At 43.3% G+C, this 21,726-nt stretch overlaps 1 protein-coding gene across 3 annotated transcripts in view; it reads right to left on the reverse strand.

Moving 5' to 3' along the window:
- LOC109409527 (AT-rich interactive domain-containing protein 4B) overlaps positions 1-19,636 on the reverse strand; it is a 36,449-nt gene extending 16,813 nt beyond the window's left edge. For 2 of the 3 annotated variants that reach the window (XM_029870389.2, XM_029870387.2), the window contains exons 1-5: positions 19,478-19,636; positions 18,590-19,017; positions 16,921-18,516; positions 16,148-16,853; positions 4,411-5,637 (exon numbers count right to left, since the gene is read on the reverse strand). In XM_029870389.2, coding sequence (XP_029726249.2) covers positions 4,411-5,637; positions 16,148-16,853; positions 16,921-18,516; positions 18,590-19,017; positions 19,478-19,483 — 3,963 coding nt within the window. In that variant the 5' untranslated portion in view covers positions 19,484-19,636. The remainder of the gene's footprint in view (positions 1-4,410; positions 5,638-16,147; positions 16,854-16,920; positions 18,517-18,589; positions 19,018-19,477) is intronic. The other variant, XM_029870388.2, reaches the window with a different exon arrangement.
- Between the last annotated feature and the right edge of the window lie 2,090 nt (positions 19,637-21,726).

Below are 21,726 nucleotides of genomic sequence, written 5' to 3' on the forward strand. Positions count from 1 at the left end.
TCACTTGAGGAATTCCTGGAGCAATCCCTAGAAGACTTTCTGGATGAATCCCGTAGGGGTTTCCGGAGGAATTCCTGGATAAATTATGGGAGGAGTCCATAGAAAATTTATGAATAAAAATCTTGAGAAATTCCTTTTCTTGAGAAACTCCTAGAAGAAATCCTAGATAAATTTCTGGAGGGTTCCTTGGAGGAATATCTGGAGAAATTCTGAGAGGAATCCCTAGAATTCTGAGAGGAATCCCTAGAAAAAAATCTGGAGAAATCTCTTGAGGAATTCCAAGAGAAAATCTTAGAGAAATTTTTGGAGGAATCTTCGGAGGAGTTTTTGGAGAAAAGAGTGAAGGAATTCCTGGAGGAATCCCTGAAGCAATTCCTGGAAAAATCTCTAGAGATAATCCTGGAAGAACTTCTGAACAAATTCCTGGCGTAATCCCTGGAGAACTTGCTGGAGGAAATCTTGGTGGAATTCTTGAAGCAATCGCTGGGAGAATTCCTGGAGAATTCTGCAGAAGATTTCTGGCAGGAAGTCCTGGAGAAATTTCTGAAAAAAAACCTATTGTATAACTCCAGGGGAAATCCCTGAAACAATTCCTGAAAAATTCTTGTAAGTATTCCTGGAAAATTTCCTGGAAGAATCTCTGAAGAAATCCCTAGAGATTTTTTTGCAGAAATTTCTGGAGGAATTGCTGACATAATTTATGAAGGATGTGCAGGAGCAATTCCTGGAGAAACTTCTGGAGGAATTCCTGAAAAAAATCCTTAGGTAATCCTTAGGAAAAAAAATCCTTAGGAGGAGTTCTTGGGCAAATTTCACGAAAAAATGCTGGAGGAATACCTGAAGGAAATCCTAGAGGTATTCCTGTGGGAATTGCTGGAGGATTCCCTAAAGGTATTCTTGGAGTAATCTCTAGAGGAATTCTTAGAATAATTATTGGATGAATTTCTGAGGGAATCTCTAGAGGAATTCTGGGAGATTTCTATTTCTATTATTTTTTGATTTCTAGAAAAAAAAATCCCTTGAGAATTTTCTGGAGGAATTTCTTAAGGAATCCCTGAATAAATCGTCGAAGGAATAGCTGAACGAATCCCTGGTGGAATCCTTGGAGAAATCTCTGGAGGAATCATTGAAGAAATTTTTGAAAGAATCTCTGGAAATTCCTGAAGAAAAGCCTGGAGGAATTCCTGAAAAATTCCTGGGGATTCTTCTGGAAGAATTTCTGAAGAAATTCAAAGAGGATTCCCTGGAGACATTGCTGAAATAATTTCTGAAGGATGTCCAGGAGCAATTCCTGAAGAAATTCCTGGGGTAGTTTTTGAAGAATTTCCTGGAGAAATTTCTTGATAAAATCCTGAAGGAATTCCTGGAGAAATTCCTTGATGAAATCCTGGAGGAATGCCTGAAGAAAATCCTAGAGGTATTTCTGTGGTGGGAATTGCTGGAGTAATCTCTATAGGAATTCTTGGAATAATTACTGGATGAATTTCTGGAGGAATCTTTAGAGGAATTCTGGGAGATTTATATTTATATTATTTTTCTATTTCTAGAAAAAATGCCTTGAGAATTTCCTGGAGGAATTTCTAGAGGAATTTCTGAAGGAATCCCTGTAGAAATCCTCGAAGGAATAGCTGAACTAATCCCTGGAGAAATCCTTGGAGAAGATTGTGGGGAAATCTCTGGAGGAATCCTTCAAGCAATATTTGAAAGAATCTCTGGGAAAATTCCTGAAGGAATCCCTGAAAAATTCCTGAAGACTTTCGTGGAACAATTTCTGAAGAAACTCATAGAGGATTTCCTGTAGACATTGCTGACATAATTTCTGAAGGGTGTTCAGGAACAATTCCTGCATCAATTCGTGGGGTAATTTATGGAGAATTTCCTGGGGGATTTCCTTGACAAATTCCTTGATAAAATCCTGAAGGAATTCCTGGAAGAAATCATAGAGGTATTCCTGTGGAAATTGCTAGAGGAATCTCTACAGGAATTTTTGAAACAATTACTGGATGAATTTCTGGAGGAATCACTAGAATAGCTTTGGGAGAAGTTTCTGAAAAAAATGCCTTGAGAAATTCCTGGAGCAATTTCTGGAATATTTGTGAAGGAATTAAAGGATTCTGGAGAAACAATACTCTGGAAAAAGTCCCTGAAAAAGTTCCTAAAGGAATTCTAAGCGGAATTCCTGGAGAAATTCTTATCGGAATTCCTAGAGGAATCGCTGCAGGAAAATGTGGAAGAATTCCTGGAGGAAAATGTGGAAGAATTCCTGGACGAATCCCTGAAGGATTTCTAGGAGAAATTCCTGGATGAATTGCTGACAGAATTGATGAAGGAATTCCTAGATCTATTCCTGACGAAATTTAGGGAAGAATCTCTGAAGAAAGTTCTGGGGGAATTCCTCGAGGAAACCCTAGAGTAACTCCTGGATGAAATCCTCAACGAATGCCGGCATGAATTCTTGGAGGAATCCCAGGAAGAACTTCTGGAGCAATCGCAGGAGAAACTACTGGGGAATTCCTGGAGGAATTCCTGAAGGAGTCCATGGAGCAATATCTGGAGGAATCGCTGAAATAATTCTTGGAGAAATCTCTGCAAGAATCCAAGGTGGAATCCCTGTAAGCATGCCTTGATAAATTCCTGGAAGAATGTCTAAGATAATTCCTAGTGGAATTTTGGAGGAATCTTAATCCCTTGAAGAATTCCTGGATAAATTCCTGTAGGAATTTCTAGGGCAATTTCTTGGGGAATACTTGGAGGAATCCCTGAAAGTATTCCTGAAGAAATTGTTGGAGGGATTCGTGGATGATATCCTAGTGGAATGCCTGTTGGAATTTCTGAAAAAATCTCCAGATGAACTCCTGGAAAAACTCTAGAGGAATCTCTAGAGAAATTGATGGTTGAATTTCTGTAAGAATCTCTAAATGAATTCCTGGAGGATTTTTTAGAGAAATCCCTGCAGGAATTCCCAGAGAAATCCCTGGAAGAATTCCTGAAGATATTTCTGAAGGAACCTCGTAAGGAATTCGTAGAGGAATACTAGGAATAATTCCTGACGAGATCGCAGATGAAATTCTTGGAGAAATTCTGAAGGAATCCTTAGGAAGTGTTCGTAGAAGAATCCCTGTAGCAGTTCCTGAAGAAACTCCAGAAGAAATCCCGACAGCAATTTCAAGAGGAATTCCTAAGGGAATCCCTAAACATTTCCTGAAGGAAGTGCTGAATTAATTCCTGCAGGAGTTCATTAAAGAATACAAGGAGGAATTCCTGAAGAGTTTCTGGAGGAATCTTTGGAGGTATTTTTTAAATGTTTTTTTTTTCCAGAAAGAATCACAGAAAGAATCCCCGAGTGAAGCCTTGGAGAAAGTCTTGGAGGAATATCTGGAACATATCCTAGAGGAATGCGTGTAGGGATTTCTCTAGAAGAATTGCTGGAGGAATTTCTAGAGAAATCTCTAGAGGCATTTCTGAATGAGTCCTTGGAGCATTTTTTAGAGGAATTCCTGCAGAAACTCCCAGAGGAATCACTGGAAGAATTTCTGAAGGAATCCCTGACGAAATTCGTGGAAGAATCCTTTGAGGAATTCCTGTAGGAATCCCAGGAAGAGTTCCTGAAAAAAAAAATGCAGATAGAATTCTGGGAAGAATCCTGAAGGAATCCTAAGATGAGTTCGTGGAGGAATTCTTGGATGAATCCCAAGATAAATTCCTAAAGAAATCCCATGAGAAATATCTTAGATTTTTCCCCGAAAAGCTTTCTTAACAAATTTTTGGATGAATTTTTGTAGGAATTCCTGAGAAAAATATGAAGGAATCCCCGTTTGCAATAATTCCTGGACGAATTATTGTTGGAATCTTTGGATGGACTCTCAAAAGAATGTTTTGTACGTTTTTAAGAATTCTTGGATTAATTTTTAAATAATCTTAAGTTATTCCAGATTGAAATATTGGAGCAATCTCTAGTGGAATTCTTGAAGGAATATATGGAAAAATCCATGAAGAAATATCTGAAGGAACACTTGCAAAAAGGATCACTGATTACATTCCTTTGGGAATCCCTGGAAAAAATCCTGAGGAATTCTCGAAAAAAAACACTAGAACAATCATTGGAGGAACCTATAAAGATATCCCAGGAGAAATTCCCGGAGAAATGTCTGGTGAAAGCCCTAGATGAATTCTTGAGAAAATCTTTTGAGCAATCCATTATGGAATCACTGAAGGAAGCTTTGGAAAAGTTCCTGAAGGAATTCGTCGATGCATCCTTGCAGAAGGATCCGTAAAAAAAATCTGAAGGAATCGTGGGAGAAATTCCTAAAATATTTCTTGGAACAAACACTGAAACAATCACTATCGGAACCCTGCAAGATGTAGACGTTTCGACAATGTAGATAAACAGTAAACCAAACAAGCACTTACCACTCCAAGTTTCCCCATGGGAATGACCTTCTCCATCCGCTTGTCGCCGGTGAGTTTCTTCTCGGCTCGCAACGCTGCCAGCGTGGTGGTGGAAGTGCTGGGCGTCGTCGTAACTGGTGCATTGACGACCACCGTCGCGGTGGGAAGCGAAATCCCCGTTGTTCCGGGAATGGTCGACGAAACGGCCGCCGAGACGGCGGTCGCCGTTGTAGCCGCTGCAATGGCCGATTTGTTGATCACCGTGGCCACGATTTCGTCCTGAACGTTGATCATCTTTGTACTCTTCGGTGGCGCGGGTTGTACGGTACCGGCGGGTGTTGCCGGAGTAGTAGAGGAAGCAAATGCCGGCGGAATGTTGGGACGTTGGGTTGGATGGGACGGGGGAACCGCTGCGACGGTTGGCTTATCTTCCGGAAGTAAATGCGATGGTTTGGAGATCACTGGAGTGGGTACTTCTTTGACGGAAGTCGGTGCTGAGCCACTGGTGGAAGGACCGGCTGCGGCAGATCCTAGCGGGAAGAGCTTGTCAACGTCCGTTTCCCGGATGATGGTACTGACGGCGTATTTGACGGCGTTGTTCTCGGCATTGGCGATGATGGCCGCGGCCGTTCCGTACGTTTTCAACGGAGGCTTATGGGGCATTCCGGATGATGCGCTGCTGGATGGGGCGGCACTTGCTGCCTTGTCCTTTTCGTAGGTCTTCTCAACGACCTTGTCTATAATTTTGGATGTGCAGGTGTCGATGGTTTTTATGGTCTTCAAGGCCATTCCCACCGTGGTTGAGGAGGTTGAGGATACCGAAGTGAGTTGTGTTGTGATAACCGTAGGGGTGGGTGTCGAAACCGTCGGAGGTGGGACCGGGGTTTCAGGAGCCGTATCCGAATCAACCATAGCAGTTATCGGAGAGCTAGAGAAAGCCTTATTGGAAGATTGCGAAGAATCTTCCTCGCTAAGCGTTTCCGACTCGGAGGTTTTCTCGTGTTCTTCTTCCATTGGCTCGTCGAGTTCATCCTTCAACGGAGTACCATCGGATTTTGAGCTTGCCGGAGCAGCTTCGTCGTCGTGTGGAGGCGTTGAAGAACCATCCGGTATGGAATCCTTGGCATCTTTGACATCCAGCGTTTGTCCTTGCGTTGCCGGTGCATCTGTCGTGGCCGTGGTAGTGCTATCCGAGGCCGGGGAAGTCGGAGACTTGAGTTCCTTGAATCCCTTGAGCTCCGATCGAATCTAGATGTGTGAGAATTCAAACAGAATAGTGCCATTGAGCGGAAAAGAAGAGAAGAGTTTGGGATACCCCAGGTTAGTGGTGTTACACGACGATGAGCGATGGGTGACGGTGTTTGGGAAACAGTGCTGTGTGCAAGGGGTTTATCAATACAGTGCACACTGAGCTAGATACGACGGGCTGCTGACCAAACTGCGTGAGTGCTGTTGGGTATGATCAACAGCTACGTAGCAGATACCTATCTAAATACTCCCTATTGCTAACTATTTATTCCTACGCATGCAAATGAAGCGAATGTTTACTCAAACAAACTGATAAATCCTGATTGATGAATCCAAAGATTTAGTAATCCGAGTTAACTTACAAAACATACTTTATTCAACTACAATAACGAGGTGTCCACGGAGGTATCAATAAACATATTGAAACGTGCGACCGGCGTGTACGATCCCATAGGCAAGATGGCAAATACAGGTCGGATTAGGTTAACCAGAGTCGGGTTCTCAAGCTTTCCAAAGGTATATCTGGGGTACAGAATATTTAATGAAGCTTAAATTTTGACATTTTGTCAAGCCAACTTTTTTAAGGGACGACTTGAGTAACGAATAACGACGAGGTTAACAAACAAAAATAGTCAAAGAGTCCTACGGAGCGTCCTAAGACGGTTGAAATCCAAAGCCAAGTTGCCGATATTTTCAGTCTTGATCAATTCAATTTTGATTCGCCAGAAGCAACATTGTGCCGGATGAAGTGATGCCTGACATTTATATGTTTACTTCGCTTTGTTTCCACGTTAGTGGCCATTCCTATACAGCCACGATGGTCTTCTCGAAACACAACCAATGTTCCAGGACGGATAATCTTCATATCATCCAGTAATCCAGATAATTAAAGAGCTTCAGCTATTGCACCGCTCAGCGCTATGTATTCTGCCACCTAGATGAGACAGCCACTGGTGATTGCGTATGGCTAGTGAGGCCACTTACTGACGTTCGGTCCTATGTGTCATACGCCCAGTCAGAATCGGAAAATCCTTCAAAGGGAACGTCGGAATTGCTCATCTTGAATTCCAGGAGATTCGTTGAAGGTATCGAATCGTTTTAAACAATTCCAATGATTATCGGTAGAAGCTTTTCGGTAGCGACCCATGTAACTTATAAAAAAACATGCATCGTGACGAACACAAAGCATTACGTACATTCAACTTCCGAGCAGTTCCCAGTATGGTTCTTGAGTAGGTTGTCCAAGGCGGTTTAGTTGTAAACCTTTCTACATTGGTGTTTTCGTAATATTACAGTCAATTATCCCGAAGCGTTGAAAAAACCTGTCCATCTGTGCCTTCTGTGAGATCTTTAGGACACCAGACTGTCTGTTGTAATCCAGCGTTATGCCCAGGAAATGGTTATAGCTTCTTCACAATCAGTCATGTCAAAAATGCGGGACAATTGCTTCTTCAACTTCATCACAGATGCAAATCTTCTTTTCCTGTTGTCAACAAATCGTCTACGTACAGGATAATATAAATTTCATCAACTTTATCACATCTTGTATCATTGATTATCAGTAGTCGTGTCTTGATCTGGTAAATGCAATCTTGATAAGTTCTTCATTGAAATTTTCGTTTCAGAAGCGTGGAAACTACTTCAAACCATACAAGGACTTCAGTAGCTTGCAGACTTTCCCTTTCTTAGCGCGTACACCATCTGGAATCTCCATGTAAATGTCTTCTTTTAGGTAGCCGTGCAAAAAGGCCGTCCTTAGGTCCATCTGGTGGAAAACGAATTCTACATGGACTCCAACGGCGAGAACTGTTCTGATGGTCGGTAGCTTGGCAGCAGGATCGTAGGTTTCTTCGATATCAGTGCGCTGAAGAAATCCCTTTGCCACGAGACGCGCTTTGGACTTCACCGGGTGGCCATTTTCTTCCTCTTTGATTCGAAATACTCACTTTGATTTGAAGCACCGGACTCCAGGAGGGCACACAATCTTCCAAACACCGTTGACATCCATGGATTTCAATTCGTCCTTCACAGCACGTAACCTGCTTACGGTCGTCTCTCAATGTCGAAATAGCATTAAGGGGGATCTTTGGATAACGGCCTAGCAGAAGTTGCTTTATATCCGGTGAAGAAATGTAGGAACTTACAAGAGAGCTTGCGCTCCCGTTCGCTGCGCCTCAGCACGACATCTCTTTTGGGCTCGTGCTCTTCTGGTTGCAAAGGGAGCGCGCCTTGTGTTGAAACGTTTGATTCGTGTTCATCTTGATCTTCATCTTGAACCTCTTCTTCATCGTTGGTGAATTCAAACCTTTCGCTTTCGAGATTTTCGTCATCTACCTCAGGTTGATCGGTACCTTCATTCGCCATGACCTGGGAAGTTTCTCTCTCTCTTGCTCATCGGAAAATCAGCAGTTTCTTCATAGTCCACGTTGTACGGGTAACACGATTTATAACGAGCTATAACAATTCGTCCCACATCCGGTAACCATTGGCAGCATATCCAATCATAATGGTTTCACGTCCTCTGGGATCCAGTTTTCCTCTGTGTTGACTAGGAATCCAGGCGAACACTTCGCAGCCGAAAATTCTGAGCTTCTCAACGGATGGCTTCTGCTTGTACCAACATTCAGCTGGACTCACTGACTTCGGAAGCGCCGCAGTTGGACTTCGATCAATCAAGTAGACTGCCGTCAACGCTGCTTCCGATCACATGGATTTTGGTACCTTGGAATCAAACAGCATCGCTCGTATCTTCTCAACGACGGTTCGGTTGAACCGTTCCGCCACTCTGTTTTGTTGAGGTGTGTACGCCACGGTGGTCTCGACTTGAATCCCAATACGTGTATAGTGTTGCTTCTGGGAATTTGAAATACTCACGTCCCTGATCGATCCTCAGCTTCGAAATCTTCATTCCGAACATACTGGACGCCATGGCTTCATACTCGCGGAATTTGGCAAAGACTTCGTTCTTACGCTTGAGTAGGTATCACAGTAGGTATGACAGTGAAGTGTGTATGGTCATCAATGACCGAGATGAAGTATCATGAACCACGCCGGGAGATCCACCGGTCCACAGACGACTGAATTCACTCTAGGGCCTTGCTTCTTTCTTGAGCTGCGTGACTGATTCAAAAAACGTTGCTTACACACCTGCGCTGGCAAGCTTTTTGACCGACATGAGCTTCCAACGTTTCTCCGTCCTTAGCCACATCGATGACAACCGTCTGAAGGCCGGGAATATATCTTGACGATTAACCAGATGTTCGCTCGCACCACAATCAAGTACTTGTCTTCTTGCTTGACCGATCTGCCATGAAAACTACCGCGTTCTTCGTTGCCACGTTTGCTTCGTTGTCTCGCTCCGACCTGCAGTCTCGCTTGAAATGTCCAAGTTCTCCGCATTTGTGGCATCTTCCCTGAAACTTTTTCGGGCCCTTCTTGGTGTTGTTGGTTTTTTTTCCTCCCCCTGAAATTTATAAACTCCAAGACCTTCCCAGGTTCTGCAGACCAGATCTCACTGGGTTGCAAGCAACCACTATTTAGAAATCTTTGCCTGCGCGTGTATAAAGCACCACAATTGCAAAGCAGATGTTCCGAGGCGAGAGACGAACCAGCCAAGGCCTGAAAGTCTCTTAAATAAAGACAAATCAATCAATCACTGTTCCGAGGTTTCACGTTCCGTATTACAGAAACGACAGATATCACCCAGTATAAGTTTACTGAGTTCCCTTGGCACAGGCTGCGCAGTGAGAGAATTCATTCCCAGACTAGCTTTGAAGTGCATTTGCTTTTAATGCAGCTTGACTATCTGAGAAAAAACAAAATATTTGCATCTGTATTTTCTCTCAAGGTAGATATTTGCGCATTCCAAAATAGCAAGAATCTCTGCTTGAAACACCGTAGGATAGTGTCCCAGATAGTCGCCACTGAAATTTGTATTCCAGGGCCGTAGATTCCTACTCCAGTTTTTATTCCAACTTTCGAGCCATCTTTATAGAATTTGATTGATCATTGACGAACAGTGGGACCTCCGACTTCCCAATCTGCACGAGTTGTTTCGTGCAACTTGTAAGGAACATCATGGTTCTCCACAGGTTTCATCCAGTCTTTAATCATTTTCATTACTGGCCTATTTTGGAAGTATTGTGAAATGCTCAGGTGACCAACAAGATCACTTGGCATAAACTTTTCAACTCGTTCAAGTCTCAGGAATTCCTTTTCTGCTTCTAATTGCACGTATTCGTGCAACGGTAGCAGATTGAGAATCGCATCTAAAGCTTTTGATGGAGTGCTGCGCATCGCTCCTGTAACAACAATGGACGCAAGACGTTGAATTTTCGGAAGCTTTGATTGCGTGGTAGCCTCTTTTGTTTTTGGCCACCAGACAAACGAAGCATATGTCACTTTTAGGCGGATTATGGCAGTATTAATCCACATTATCATTTTTGGTTTCAAGCCCCACTTCCTGCCTATTTTTCTCAAGCTGCGCTAGTCCTGTCATTTTTAACTTGAATATTTTTTCTTGAATCCCCGTGAATTCCTGAAGTTCTTAAATTAATTGAAAATAATACAAAATACGAAGAGGAAGGTGAAGTGGTACCTCGGGAGCACGAACGTTTTCTTGAAGATCATTTGGAATTGGTAGCCTGTTTCAAAAACTCGTCACAAGTGTCATAGGTGAACTGACTGCGAACTGAGGAGAACTGACGGACCTATGGAGGTTTACTAGCAGCCCATTCTTACAAGATATTGGACGGAGTTTACTACTGAAAACTTGGTGAGAGAGTTCTTTTTTTTTTGTATCTTATAACAGCGGACTACAAACCCTTATTTACTAATTGGTAGTCAGGCAAATCAAACAAGTTTTTTGTTCCCTATAGACCATTTCCTTGCCATTTGCGTTTTTACCAGGAAAATGTCCATTAATATCCATTCAAATTCACATCCCAAATACCTATGTATGAAAGTAGCCAAAGTTCTGAAATATTGTCTTAACAAGAGTGAGATGTAGAGCAAATGTTAGAGTGGAACAAGAAAGCGTTTTGAAGTTTTCGAGTTCAAACCAAATTGTTTCTTTTGAGTTCCGGGTTGCTCTAAATCCTTTTGAATAAGAGTTGTTCACAGCAGAAATATAGGGTGTCCCAGAAAGTATGGGTAAAACTTTGTATAGGGAAAATACAATTATTTTCTTAATAAACAACAATTTTTATATTTTTGTATTTTAATTCAAGGTATTTTAAAACATTTGGTATAAAACAACTATTTTTTGGGAGTGGAGGGAAATAAGAGCTGTCAGTCGAAACATAATGGTTGGGAAGAGTGGAGATGCCAACTTCTTATTATAACTTTTATGTGGAGAATGACAGCTTCTTCTTTTTCACATTCATTGGGGCATCCTCCAATGTGAAGTGCTTGCACTATATATAATTGTATGATCTTGGTTGTATAATTATAATGTTTTGCTTGGTCAAATCACATTGGATGGACAGCCCACTGCTATCGGGCTTAGTACCATGCTACAATGAATGGAAACCATCATCATCATCATCATAACCAGAACGCACTTGTTGCCTTGCCGATCACGGACTCAATTTGAGCATTCCTGTTCAGTTTGGCATCCAGAATCAAATCTAGGGGTAGTAGGGGCAATATGACCATACGGGGCAATATGAGCCACCCTGAATTTGGCCATATTATCAAGTTTTGTTCTGTTCAAAGCCTTAGGATCTTTTATAGAGTGCTTCAATCATGTCTCACTGTAAAAATCGTACCAAAATTCGATTCTGAAGTGCAAATATTAATGAAAATGTAATTTTTTGCTACGAACGCAAAAATGTTATAAGATTTATAACTCCAAAATAAGCTTTTAACAGATAATTCCCTACTGCCCAGGTAAATATTCCATTACAGTTTATACTCCTACTATTACTGGGCAGTTTGTGAACAAGTCTGCATTTTTTTCGAAACTGAAATTACAATAAAACATGAATTTTCCGAAACTAGTATCTACGGGGCAATATGGTCATACCTGCTCGGACCAACATGATCGGTTTTATTTTGTAACCTAACCTCAAAATTTTGCTATCAAAACATGAACATTATCTGCAGAACCATGGTTCATCACTGGTGTGAGGTTACAAGCGGCGATCAGAATGAAAAAATAGGTCACATAGCAGCCTGAACGCCGCCAAGACACAGGCGCCACTACAGATTACATCCCAATCTCAAACGTTGAATGAAACCGGATATTTGCGGTCTTCGCTTGGAACGATATCCTCTCTGGCAACGGCCAAGGAAGGTTGTTTTAGGAACCGTCCATAAATGACGTAGCATTGGAGGGGGAGGGAAGAGTTCTTGATATTGTTACGAGCCATGCATTAGGTATGTGAAAACAAATTACAGATGGGGAGGAACTATAGAAAATTGGCCAAAAATGGTACGTAATTTGTAAGTGCTCCCTTACTGTGTCTCCCTTCGTCCGTTCATCCTCAGAATGTGAGGAATGGAACCAATGCCATCGATGCCATTCTTGGATTCATGCCTGTGATGAAAAACATGCCTACGTTGAACCAAATGTTGCGTTTGTAAAATGCGATGAAATCTGCTTATGTTTCTTTATTGTTTTGAAACGAAAACAATCAAACTTGTATAAAATACACTAAATTGTTGTTAAATTATCATATTGTTCTATTTCTCATTTGTTACGAAACATTGTCCAAAAAAAAACAAGAGTTTTAAATGGTGGCTCATATTGCCCCGCCTGGTGGCTCATATTGCCCCGTATAGCTGGGAAACACATGAAAATTAATGGTTTTCAAAAGTATATTCCAACAATTAACAAAAGGTTTTTTTCATAATTTATCGACGCAATATGAAGAGAAACACTCCTAATCATGGTTCAATTACTTTAAAATAATTATTTATTGAGATTTTCTGTGCATTTCAGAACGATTTCCTTAGGTGGCCCATATTGCCCCGATCACCCCTAAGTATTTGACTCGATCACTACTAGGATGAATTTGTATCCCTCCAAGCTGAAAAGCTTTTAGGTTGATCTTCCTTCTCCTAGTGAAAGGAACAATTACGACTTTTGACGGGTTGATGCTAAGGCCCTCCTTAATATACAATGAATGTGTATAGTTTAGGGCCCTTTGCATTCTCTCCGAAACAGTTTCGTCATACTTTCCTCTCACTATTATGACTATATCGTCTGCAAAGCCCACAACTTCGAAACCTTTTTCCTTCAAGCTTCTTGGAAGATCGTCTACAACTAAGGACCACATTAGTGGTGAGAGGACTGAGGGCAACCTTTCGTTGCCCTTACTGTTATAGAAGAACTTCCCAGCTCAGAGGTGATTCCTCTTTTCGCAAGCACAGTATAAATCCAGTGTATGAAACATTGTTCGAAGTTTTTATTCTCCATGGCACGCTTCATAGATGAATAGGAGGCATTATCAAATGCTCCTTCTATGTCTAAAAAGGCGCATAGAGCTATTTCTTTTGCTGAAAACGTTTTTTCCACCTTTGTTGCTAGCGAATGAAGTGCCGTAACCGTTCACTTACCAGATTGATAAGCAAACTGGAAGTCAGATAGGGGATGCTCTTTTTTGTAAGAAGAAATGATAAAATCCCTCAAAACCTTTTCCATAGTCTTCAACAAAATTGAAGAAAGACTAATTGGCCTGTATGCTTTGGGATGCGTCTTGTCTCGCTTCCCCTTTTTTGGTATAAAGATAACTTTTACAAGTCTCCATTTTGATGGAACGTAATTCAATCTTAAACTAGCCTTGAACATCTCAATTAGTGATGGTACCAACACCGCTTCTCCATTTTGAATCAGTGCTGGAATTATTCCATCAACTCCTGCAGATTTAAAAGGCTGAAAAGATCTTATTGCATTTTCCACTCTGGCCTTCGTGAAGATTTCATCAGTTAAATCTGAGGCGGTGTTTATTGTACTAGTTTGCTCCGAAGAGTTTATACTAGGACTTCCTTCACATTCCAGAGATATAGTATCATTGGAATCCACACCTAGAACCGAACATGGAAAATGGGTTTCCATCATTAAATCCAAAGTTTCACGAGCAGTTTTGGTAAAAGCTCCATCGTCGCGTTTCAGATTTCCCAATTCATTTGAATGATCTTTTGCAAGCGTTATCTGTAGTCTTGCAACTACAGGAGTGTTGTTTATGTTTTCACATGTCAGCATCCAAGATTTTCGTATTTCGTTGTTGTATTCAGTCAGGGCTTTCCTATACTGAGTCCAATCTCCCGTTTGTTTCGCTCTATTGAACATTTTACGAGAAAATTTTCTCAGGCGATCCAGTTTAAAGTTCCACCATGGCACGTCTCTAGTAGAAGACGATTGTATAGTGGGACAACTGCTGTTAAAGGAATTGATGATACTTTCATTTACCCTTTGAGAAAATTATTCTAACTTTTGGGTTGAATCAATATTTTCTCCCATTGTAAATGAATGCGTATACAACAATTCTACATATTGATCCCAGTTTGTCTTCCTCGGATTTCTAAATGCGATTCTCTCAACCACTCGAATTGAAGATTATGTGTTCATGATCAGATAGAGAAATCTCATCTGACACGTGCCAGTTTGTGATCTTATCAAAGATTGCAGCATTGCACAGTGTTAGATCCAAGACCTCTTGTCTGATTACATTTGAGAAAGTAGGTTTATCACCATTATTGCAAATGTCTATATTGTTGGAAGACAGATACTCTAATAGTGACTCACCTCGACTGTTAATATCCGTACTACCCCAAACCGTGTGATGCGCATTGGCGTCACAGCCAATGATGAACGATTTGTTGTTTTCTTTACAGAATTGAACAAATGATGCGATCTCAGGGGGAGGTACCTCAGGAACATCACCAGGAAAGTAAGCTGAAGCCACAGCGATCTCAGTTTTACCCCTAGTGGTTGGTAGCTCTACCATGACCGCAACAATGTCCCTTCTGATAAACTCTGTAATATGATAGCATTTTAACGTTTTACGTACTACGACAGCAGTTCTGGGAGAATCTTGTTGCTCATCATAAAATTGTTTATTTTTTGTGTCAGAACACCATGAATCTTTCGTTTATTGGACCATGGCTCTTGAATAAGCGCCACTTCCAGTCCTTCTTTTTTAAACCTTCGACTCAGCACAGCAGAAGCACCTTTTGCGTGATGAAGGTTTACCTGTACAAACTTGATTCCTGTCATTAAAATATACAATTACTCACTTTTGTTAAGTCTCGGAATTAAGACTTACGAAATGTAGCCGATTATCCCGGAGACAAATAAGGTCAAATAAGGTTGGTTATTCCGCCGTCTGCCTGTCGTTCCGTGTACTTCAGCTTCACCAATAAACGTTGCTTGATAATCTCCAGAATCAGGTATTCTTCCAGGATATTCTCTAGAGCGGTCAACAGGGGATGTCCGGAAGGGTCTGGAACAAAGGAATCACCGTATCCGCTTCATCTATTTTTTGCACCAGCCGTCTTCAGTTGTCGGATGAGACCCTCAAACGCCATCAGATGAGCTGGCATAGACTTCTCTTCTTCTCTTCTGACTTGAGATCTGGGGCTTGAGAATAACAGTTAGGAAAAAATAACAGTGATTGGTCACCAAGGGCATAATTAGAGAAGTTCAGATTGGATAAGGCGGAGGTCGAATTCTTCGTCAGACCTTCCTGCCCCGCTTGGATGTTTCTGGCGGTCCGTTTAAAAGACCCGACGAAGCGTTCCATCTGGCTGTTGTTTTGGAGGTAAAACACTGCTGCCTTGAGATGTATAATCCCATTTACTTTACAGAACTCTTCGAAGACGTCCCCAAATACCTGCGACTCATTGCTGATCTCAAACTAAAGTATGGAGCCTCGTGAACGGGCGGTTAGCGTCACCAAGCGTATAACCGTATCATGGGGAGGGTTCGATTCCCGTTCCGAGTGATGAAACTTTTCGCAAGAAATGTTTATTCCTGGTATCCACTGGTTCTCGTAATGTGTGTCGTGTCAGCTGTCTTGTGTTGAGTGCTAAGTTTCGTTCAGTCTGTACAGCCTGTGACTGAAGACGGTGTCCGTGTCTTTTTTCAAGACAAACCATGGACACCCAAAAACCGATACTCAGGGCGTCGATAAGTTCATGAAACCGATGAAACCCCCCAGAGACGAAATGCACAACTAAAGCAAACAACCAAACAAACAAAAACAGTAATCTACGAGGCCCCCTTGTCCTAGCACAAAACGCAAACAGCACTGTTCATTCCCGAGATTCTAACAAACTGATGAAGAAAGAAAGATGTCATACGTGTGGATAGCGGTAGGTATAAAACAACAGTGCGGCAATCCCTTCGTGACGCGTGGACACGAAGCGACCATTTTCTAACATAGACAGAACCAATAGTACATAGTAGAGTGATAGAAACAGAGCATTTCAACAAGAACGAGATAGAGAAAGATAATAGATAGCGAGAGGAGAGAATGAGAGTGAGGCGACAAACCCCGAAATTTACTTGGTTCAGATCGTAATCGCGACCCTTGGAGGCTCCGTTGCTAAACTCGTCCGAAATGGCCGCCGCGTCCGAGGACGAGCCCGCTTCGGCCGTTGTACTTACTTTCGTGCTGCTGGAGCTAATGCTGCTGCTGGAGGACGCAGACGACGACGAGGAGGAATTGGAGGACGCCGTCGACGATGAGCTGTTGCTGTTGGTGTTGGCCGGACACTTTTTGATCGGTTCGTCCGAATCGGTGTCGCTGGTGTTGTCATCGGTTTGCAACGACAGGGACGAAATGTCCGTATTGTTGGAGGTGCGACGCCTCGAGGACGTGTTCGGATGGCCTCCGCGGGTCACCGGACGGCGATTGCCGGCCGATGCCGGGGACTTGTTACGAGCGGCGGACGCACTCGGGGTCGTAGATCGCGGAGAGCTCGTAGTGACCGGAGTCGTTGGGGTATTGCCGGACATGTCTCCTTTCGAGTTGCCACGGATTCTTTTGGACGTTTTGGGCGTCGTTGCCGATGTGGAGGGCGTAGCTGTTGAGGAAGGCGGACCTGTTGAATTCGCTGAAGATCCAGGGGGCCCTCCGGTAGAGCTACTACTGCTGTCTCTCGGAGGAGGAGCATTCTTGTTTCCGTGGCTCTTGTCGGATTTGCCCTTTTTGGTTTTACTGTTGGTGAGATTCTCCGCAACACGTTCCTTGCGAACCCACTCGTCGTATCTGAAATGAAGAAAGAATGTGTCAAAAAGATTTCAAGTTAGCTTTGCTAATAATATCAATAAATTACCTGGTGTTCCATCCAGTATAGTGCACCAAATAGATGGGACTGCCTTCCTGGATGGCAATCTCGATCACCTTCGCCTCGTAGGTCACCTTCTGCTCGTCGTAGTAAACCTTCAGCTTGTCGCCAACTTCGATGGGGAAGCTAGGAGCGCCGGTGGTTGTGGAGCCAGCGGCGACCACGGTGGCAACTGGTTTTCCCTCTGGTGCTGAAGATGAATTTGAAGAACTGCTGCTGCTGCTGTTGCTCTTGCTGTCTCCTGAGGACGACATTACAGAAACCGACGACGAAGAAGCTCCACTCGAAGAAGCCGAAGATCCTTTTCCGCTGTCCTTGTCGTCCTTTTTGGAATCCGTTGAGTCGGTTTCCTTCCGCTTACGGCCACGCTTCTCGATGATAGTTTCGGTGGCTTTCGGCGTTGTTGGCTTTGGAACTTCCTTTGCCTTCTTCGTTGAAGGTGTTGGAGGTTCTTCCTTCTTCACCGCCGGAGGTTCCTTGGGCTTTTCCTTTTCTTTCTCCTTTTCCTTGTCTTTTTCCTTTTCTTCGAATTTGTCCACCAGGGCCTTGACCTTTCCTGTGCTGGCCCCGGACAACTTTCGCTTGTTGTTCGGTTTGACCTCGGCCGTGCTCGACTCGCTGGTGTTGCCGGACTCTTCCACTGATGCTGAACTGGAAGCGGCTTCTGCAGCCGCTGCAGCAGCCGCCGCGGCAGCAGCAGCAGCAGCTGCGGCCGCCGCCGCTGCCGCTTTGGAAGTTGAAGGCTTCTCCTTTTCCGTCGTTTTCGGTGACTGCACCGAACTGGCCCGTACTAGGCTGCGCCCCTTGGAGCGATTGGTTCGCGGATGTGGAACCATAGTGCAACCCAGCTTCCGATTGAATTCCTCGAAGGAAAACAGGAATTTCTTGTATGCTTGCTTGACCAGGTTGGTAATGCTGACCGTGGCCGGTGAGAATCCCAGTCGCAGAGCTATTTGCTTCCATTGATTCTGGCTGGTGACCCGATTGTATCCGTTCAATTTCTGCACTGCTCGGAACAACCGGTACAAATTAACATCCCGGTTGATAATAGAGGGAACCTTGTTCAGTGGGGTTCCACGATCATCCATAAATTTGTACAATTGAGCCACGAAGTGATCCTTCTCCTCCGTGGGTTCGTCATCAGAACTGTCCGTTTCCAGTTCTTGTTCCGAGTCGCTACAGCTTCCGGACATCCCGAACAACGCCTCTCGATCCCAGTGCGGCGGCAACGTGTCATTGTCCATGTAATCCAACGCAGCCGAAACGGCCGCCGCTTCCGACTTGTTCGTACAATCCCGGCTGAAATCGGTGGCCTCCTTTTTGGGCACCGTGTAGTAGCGACCATCCTTGAACGACCGCACCAAGTACTCATCCTTGACGCGAATGCGAACCGTATCCTGGGCGGTCGGGGCCACAACCAATCCGGGGAACCAGTTTTCCTTGGGATTTTTCTTCTTATTGTCGGTGGACTCCACGCAGACCACCTTGCCGATGTTTTCCTCTTTGTCGCTGTTGTTCGAACGGGAGTTCGGAGCCGGTTCATCGTCCTCGTCCGAACTGTCGTCCTGCAGTAGATGACGCGATCTGAACAATGGGAATACATTTAGGTGAGAATTTGTACTCTAGACTAGCCTGACTGAACCTAAGCAGAACTCACCTTCTGCCTCGTCTCCCGCCAATAACCGGATTACCGAAGTGCTCCGGATGCGTCAGCGGAAGCTGATCGAGCGTTTCGCTTTCGTTGAAATGTCTCCCACTCTTCAAACACAATGCACTACGCCGTAGCGTCGTAATGTCTCCGTCGTCGAACACCACCGTGTACTGCGAGCAGTCCTGAATCTTCGTCAGCGTCGCCTCGACGTATTCCTTCCGCTCCGGGTGCTTCACTTCGACCGTGGCGCCAACGCGGAGTGCCCCCTTGATCTGGTCGTCGGACACCACGCCCGAGCCCAGACCGGCCTGTTTGTACGCGACGCGGCACTTGATGTTCCGTACCACCTTGCGGACCTTGGCCTCGCAGAAAGCCCCCTTGTATTTGGCGCTTACCTCCGTGCCAACAGTCAAATACGGGGGATCGTCTGCTTGCTGGAAAAGGGAACAGTGGAGGAAGGGAAACCGGGTGTTAAATCAATATAGGATTGACATTAATAATCCTTTTATTAACGATTCAGTAAACACTCTTCTAGCGCCCTTGATGGGGGCCAACCTCCCATACGGTACTGCTCTGCATAGCTTATTTTAATTACTTTTCAATTCACTAGTAACAATATCATGTTTTGGAATTTCTAATAAATTGATATAATAATTCAAAAATTTAATTGCATCCCAAACAGAACGCAAACCTCGAATTATTTTCGATGCACTTGCAAACCGGGCCCGAAAAGTGGGAGGTGCAGCGACGAAACGCCGCGAGCACCAAGCTACGCAGTAAGGTAATGTGCACATACACTGCTGATGCGAGAGCAGCGTACGTGAGCAAGCTGCTAGCAGGGAAAAAAAAAAGATCAGACTACGCCACGGACGACACCGAGACCGAAAAACTCACCTGCATCTTCTGGAGGAAATAGCGCTCGAAACTGAGATTATCACTAACAATCGCCACGGTTACGGGTTGATGTGGGTTTGCGGTGCACTTTTACGCCCAGTTTGGTCGGATTTTCACAACATTTCCGGGGTAATTTGGGCGAAAACTTTGCCTGCTACGCTGCTACGAATCTTTTGCTTGTTGGCTGCCTCTCTGCTGTGCTGCGTCTTTGAAAATTTCTGGCTTTGGCGGACGGACGAACGACGACGATGATGACACACACGCACAGTACGGAATAAAAACATTACAAACCGATGACACGCACACATTGAGTTGTCCAAAATATGTCTCACGAAACCTAATGCAAGCCTATCCATATACGTGAGAACAAAAGATGTTTACAAAGTTCTTACAGATAGATTAACACGGGAAATCTGAACACAAACCACTACCACACAGGAAATTGGATTGGTCAATAGTGGTAATCACGTTCAAATGTATGCGTGCCTTTTTTGCAGATGTAGTTGTGAAACTGCGAGGAAAATATTTGCACTCTTACCCCGGACGTTAGTTTTATCATTATTAACCCGTTTTACCCAATTCGATTGGGTAATATTTGCATATGCAATCTGAATAGCCTTTCAATCGGCGTGCACTTTTGTGTGAGGAAAAATTTGCGCTAGTGTTCGTGTGTTGAAATGTCACTTATCTCTATTCAAGGGGGGACCCGAGCAAAAGAGAAAAAGAAGATTTTTGACAGCTGGCAGCTGGATTTGTTCCCAGTGAGTGTGATGAACTTTGTTTGAATAATGAAATATTGCGCATTTCGTTCAGGGAAGATTCAAAAATTACGTCCATCGTTTTTCGGGATTTCTAGACCCCCCCTCCCCCCTCTGTCACGCAATTTCCCTATACCCTATACACGTACTGTCACACTTTTCTAGACCCCCCCCCTCCCCCAAATGTTGGACGTAATTTTTGAACGTTCCCTCATCATGAATTGGCTACTTTAGCGTTTAGTGTTGGGGAACGTTCAAAAATTACGTCCATGATTTGGGGGAGGGGGGGGGGTCTAGAAAAGTGTGACAGTACGTGTATTGGGTATTGGAAAAGTGCGTGACAGAGGGGGGAGGGGGGTCTAGAAATCCCGAAAAACGATGGACGTAATATTTGAATCTTCCCGGGATAATTCCATATTCTGAATCTGCATGCCAAACTGAGCCGAAATCCAAATTTTCATCAATTTTGATGCCCGGGAATCTATTTAAATATCAATTTGAAGTTTGTCTCTCTCTCTCTTCTTGGCGTAACGTCGTCATCGGGACAAAGCACAGTGGGACGAATGACCCAAAACGTGAACTTTTTTCAGTAGCGTCTTTAAACGTGATTTTATCGGCATAGTGTCTTCGGATGAAAATTTTATAAAAACAGGGTGCGTCGAATGGCGTTTAGTTTTAGTTCGCAGCTTTGCCACAGGCGGCGCTGTAAAATTCAACTTTTTTGTTTTACGTTTTTTCAATATGATGTCTTCGGCAAAGTTGTAGATATGCTCAATACAAACATCTTTGTCGAAGACACCAACCCTCTATCTCTACATTGCTTCAAGATACAGACGTATTTTATGAATGACCCCCCAAAAATCGTTTTATTCATATATTTCGAAAACGCGCAGTTTTAGAAAGTTGCAATGTTCTACAAAGTTGTGTAAAATGTCAAAAGAAACAACTTTGTAGAAGTGAATAGGGTTCTAAAATGGCAATAGGGTTAGTTATGGCTATTTTTTAGTTAAAAATAGCCGTTTTTCAAGGCTCAATAACTATCTTGGATGCAAATGGATGCAAATCAAACCCCACTAGGTTCAATATGTATTACTATTAGTTGAATATCCTGATGTTTTCGGTTGTATCCTCGAGTATCCTTAGCAGGGGTTCTTAATCATACTAGAGCCTATTTTTGACGCTAAAACAATAATATCAGTTTTTGTATGTCATTTAGAACCCCATTATCTTCTGTGAAGTGATAAATATTAACTATTCGCATAATTGTAAGCTTTATTGCGCCTACAAAAATCAATTATTATCGAGTTATTATCATATTATAAAAAAAAACACTGAATAGAAGTGAGCTAAACCAGACGGTCATATGTATCCAAGTGATCTCACCAGCAAGCAAATTTTATTCGTGTGTTCAAAACATTAATGTAAATCTGGCTTTCGATTTGAATAGGTCGAATCAGGGTAGGAACCACAATCTACATACGACCTATTCAA

The sequence above is a fragment of the Aedes albopictus genome, chromosome 2, assembly GCF_035046485.1.
Source record: "Aedes albopictus strain Foshan chromosome 2, AalbF5, whole genome shotgun sequence".
NCBI classification, from domain to species: domain Eukaryota; kingdom Metazoa; phylum Arthropoda; class Insecta; order Diptera; family Culicidae; genus Aedes; species Aedes albopictus.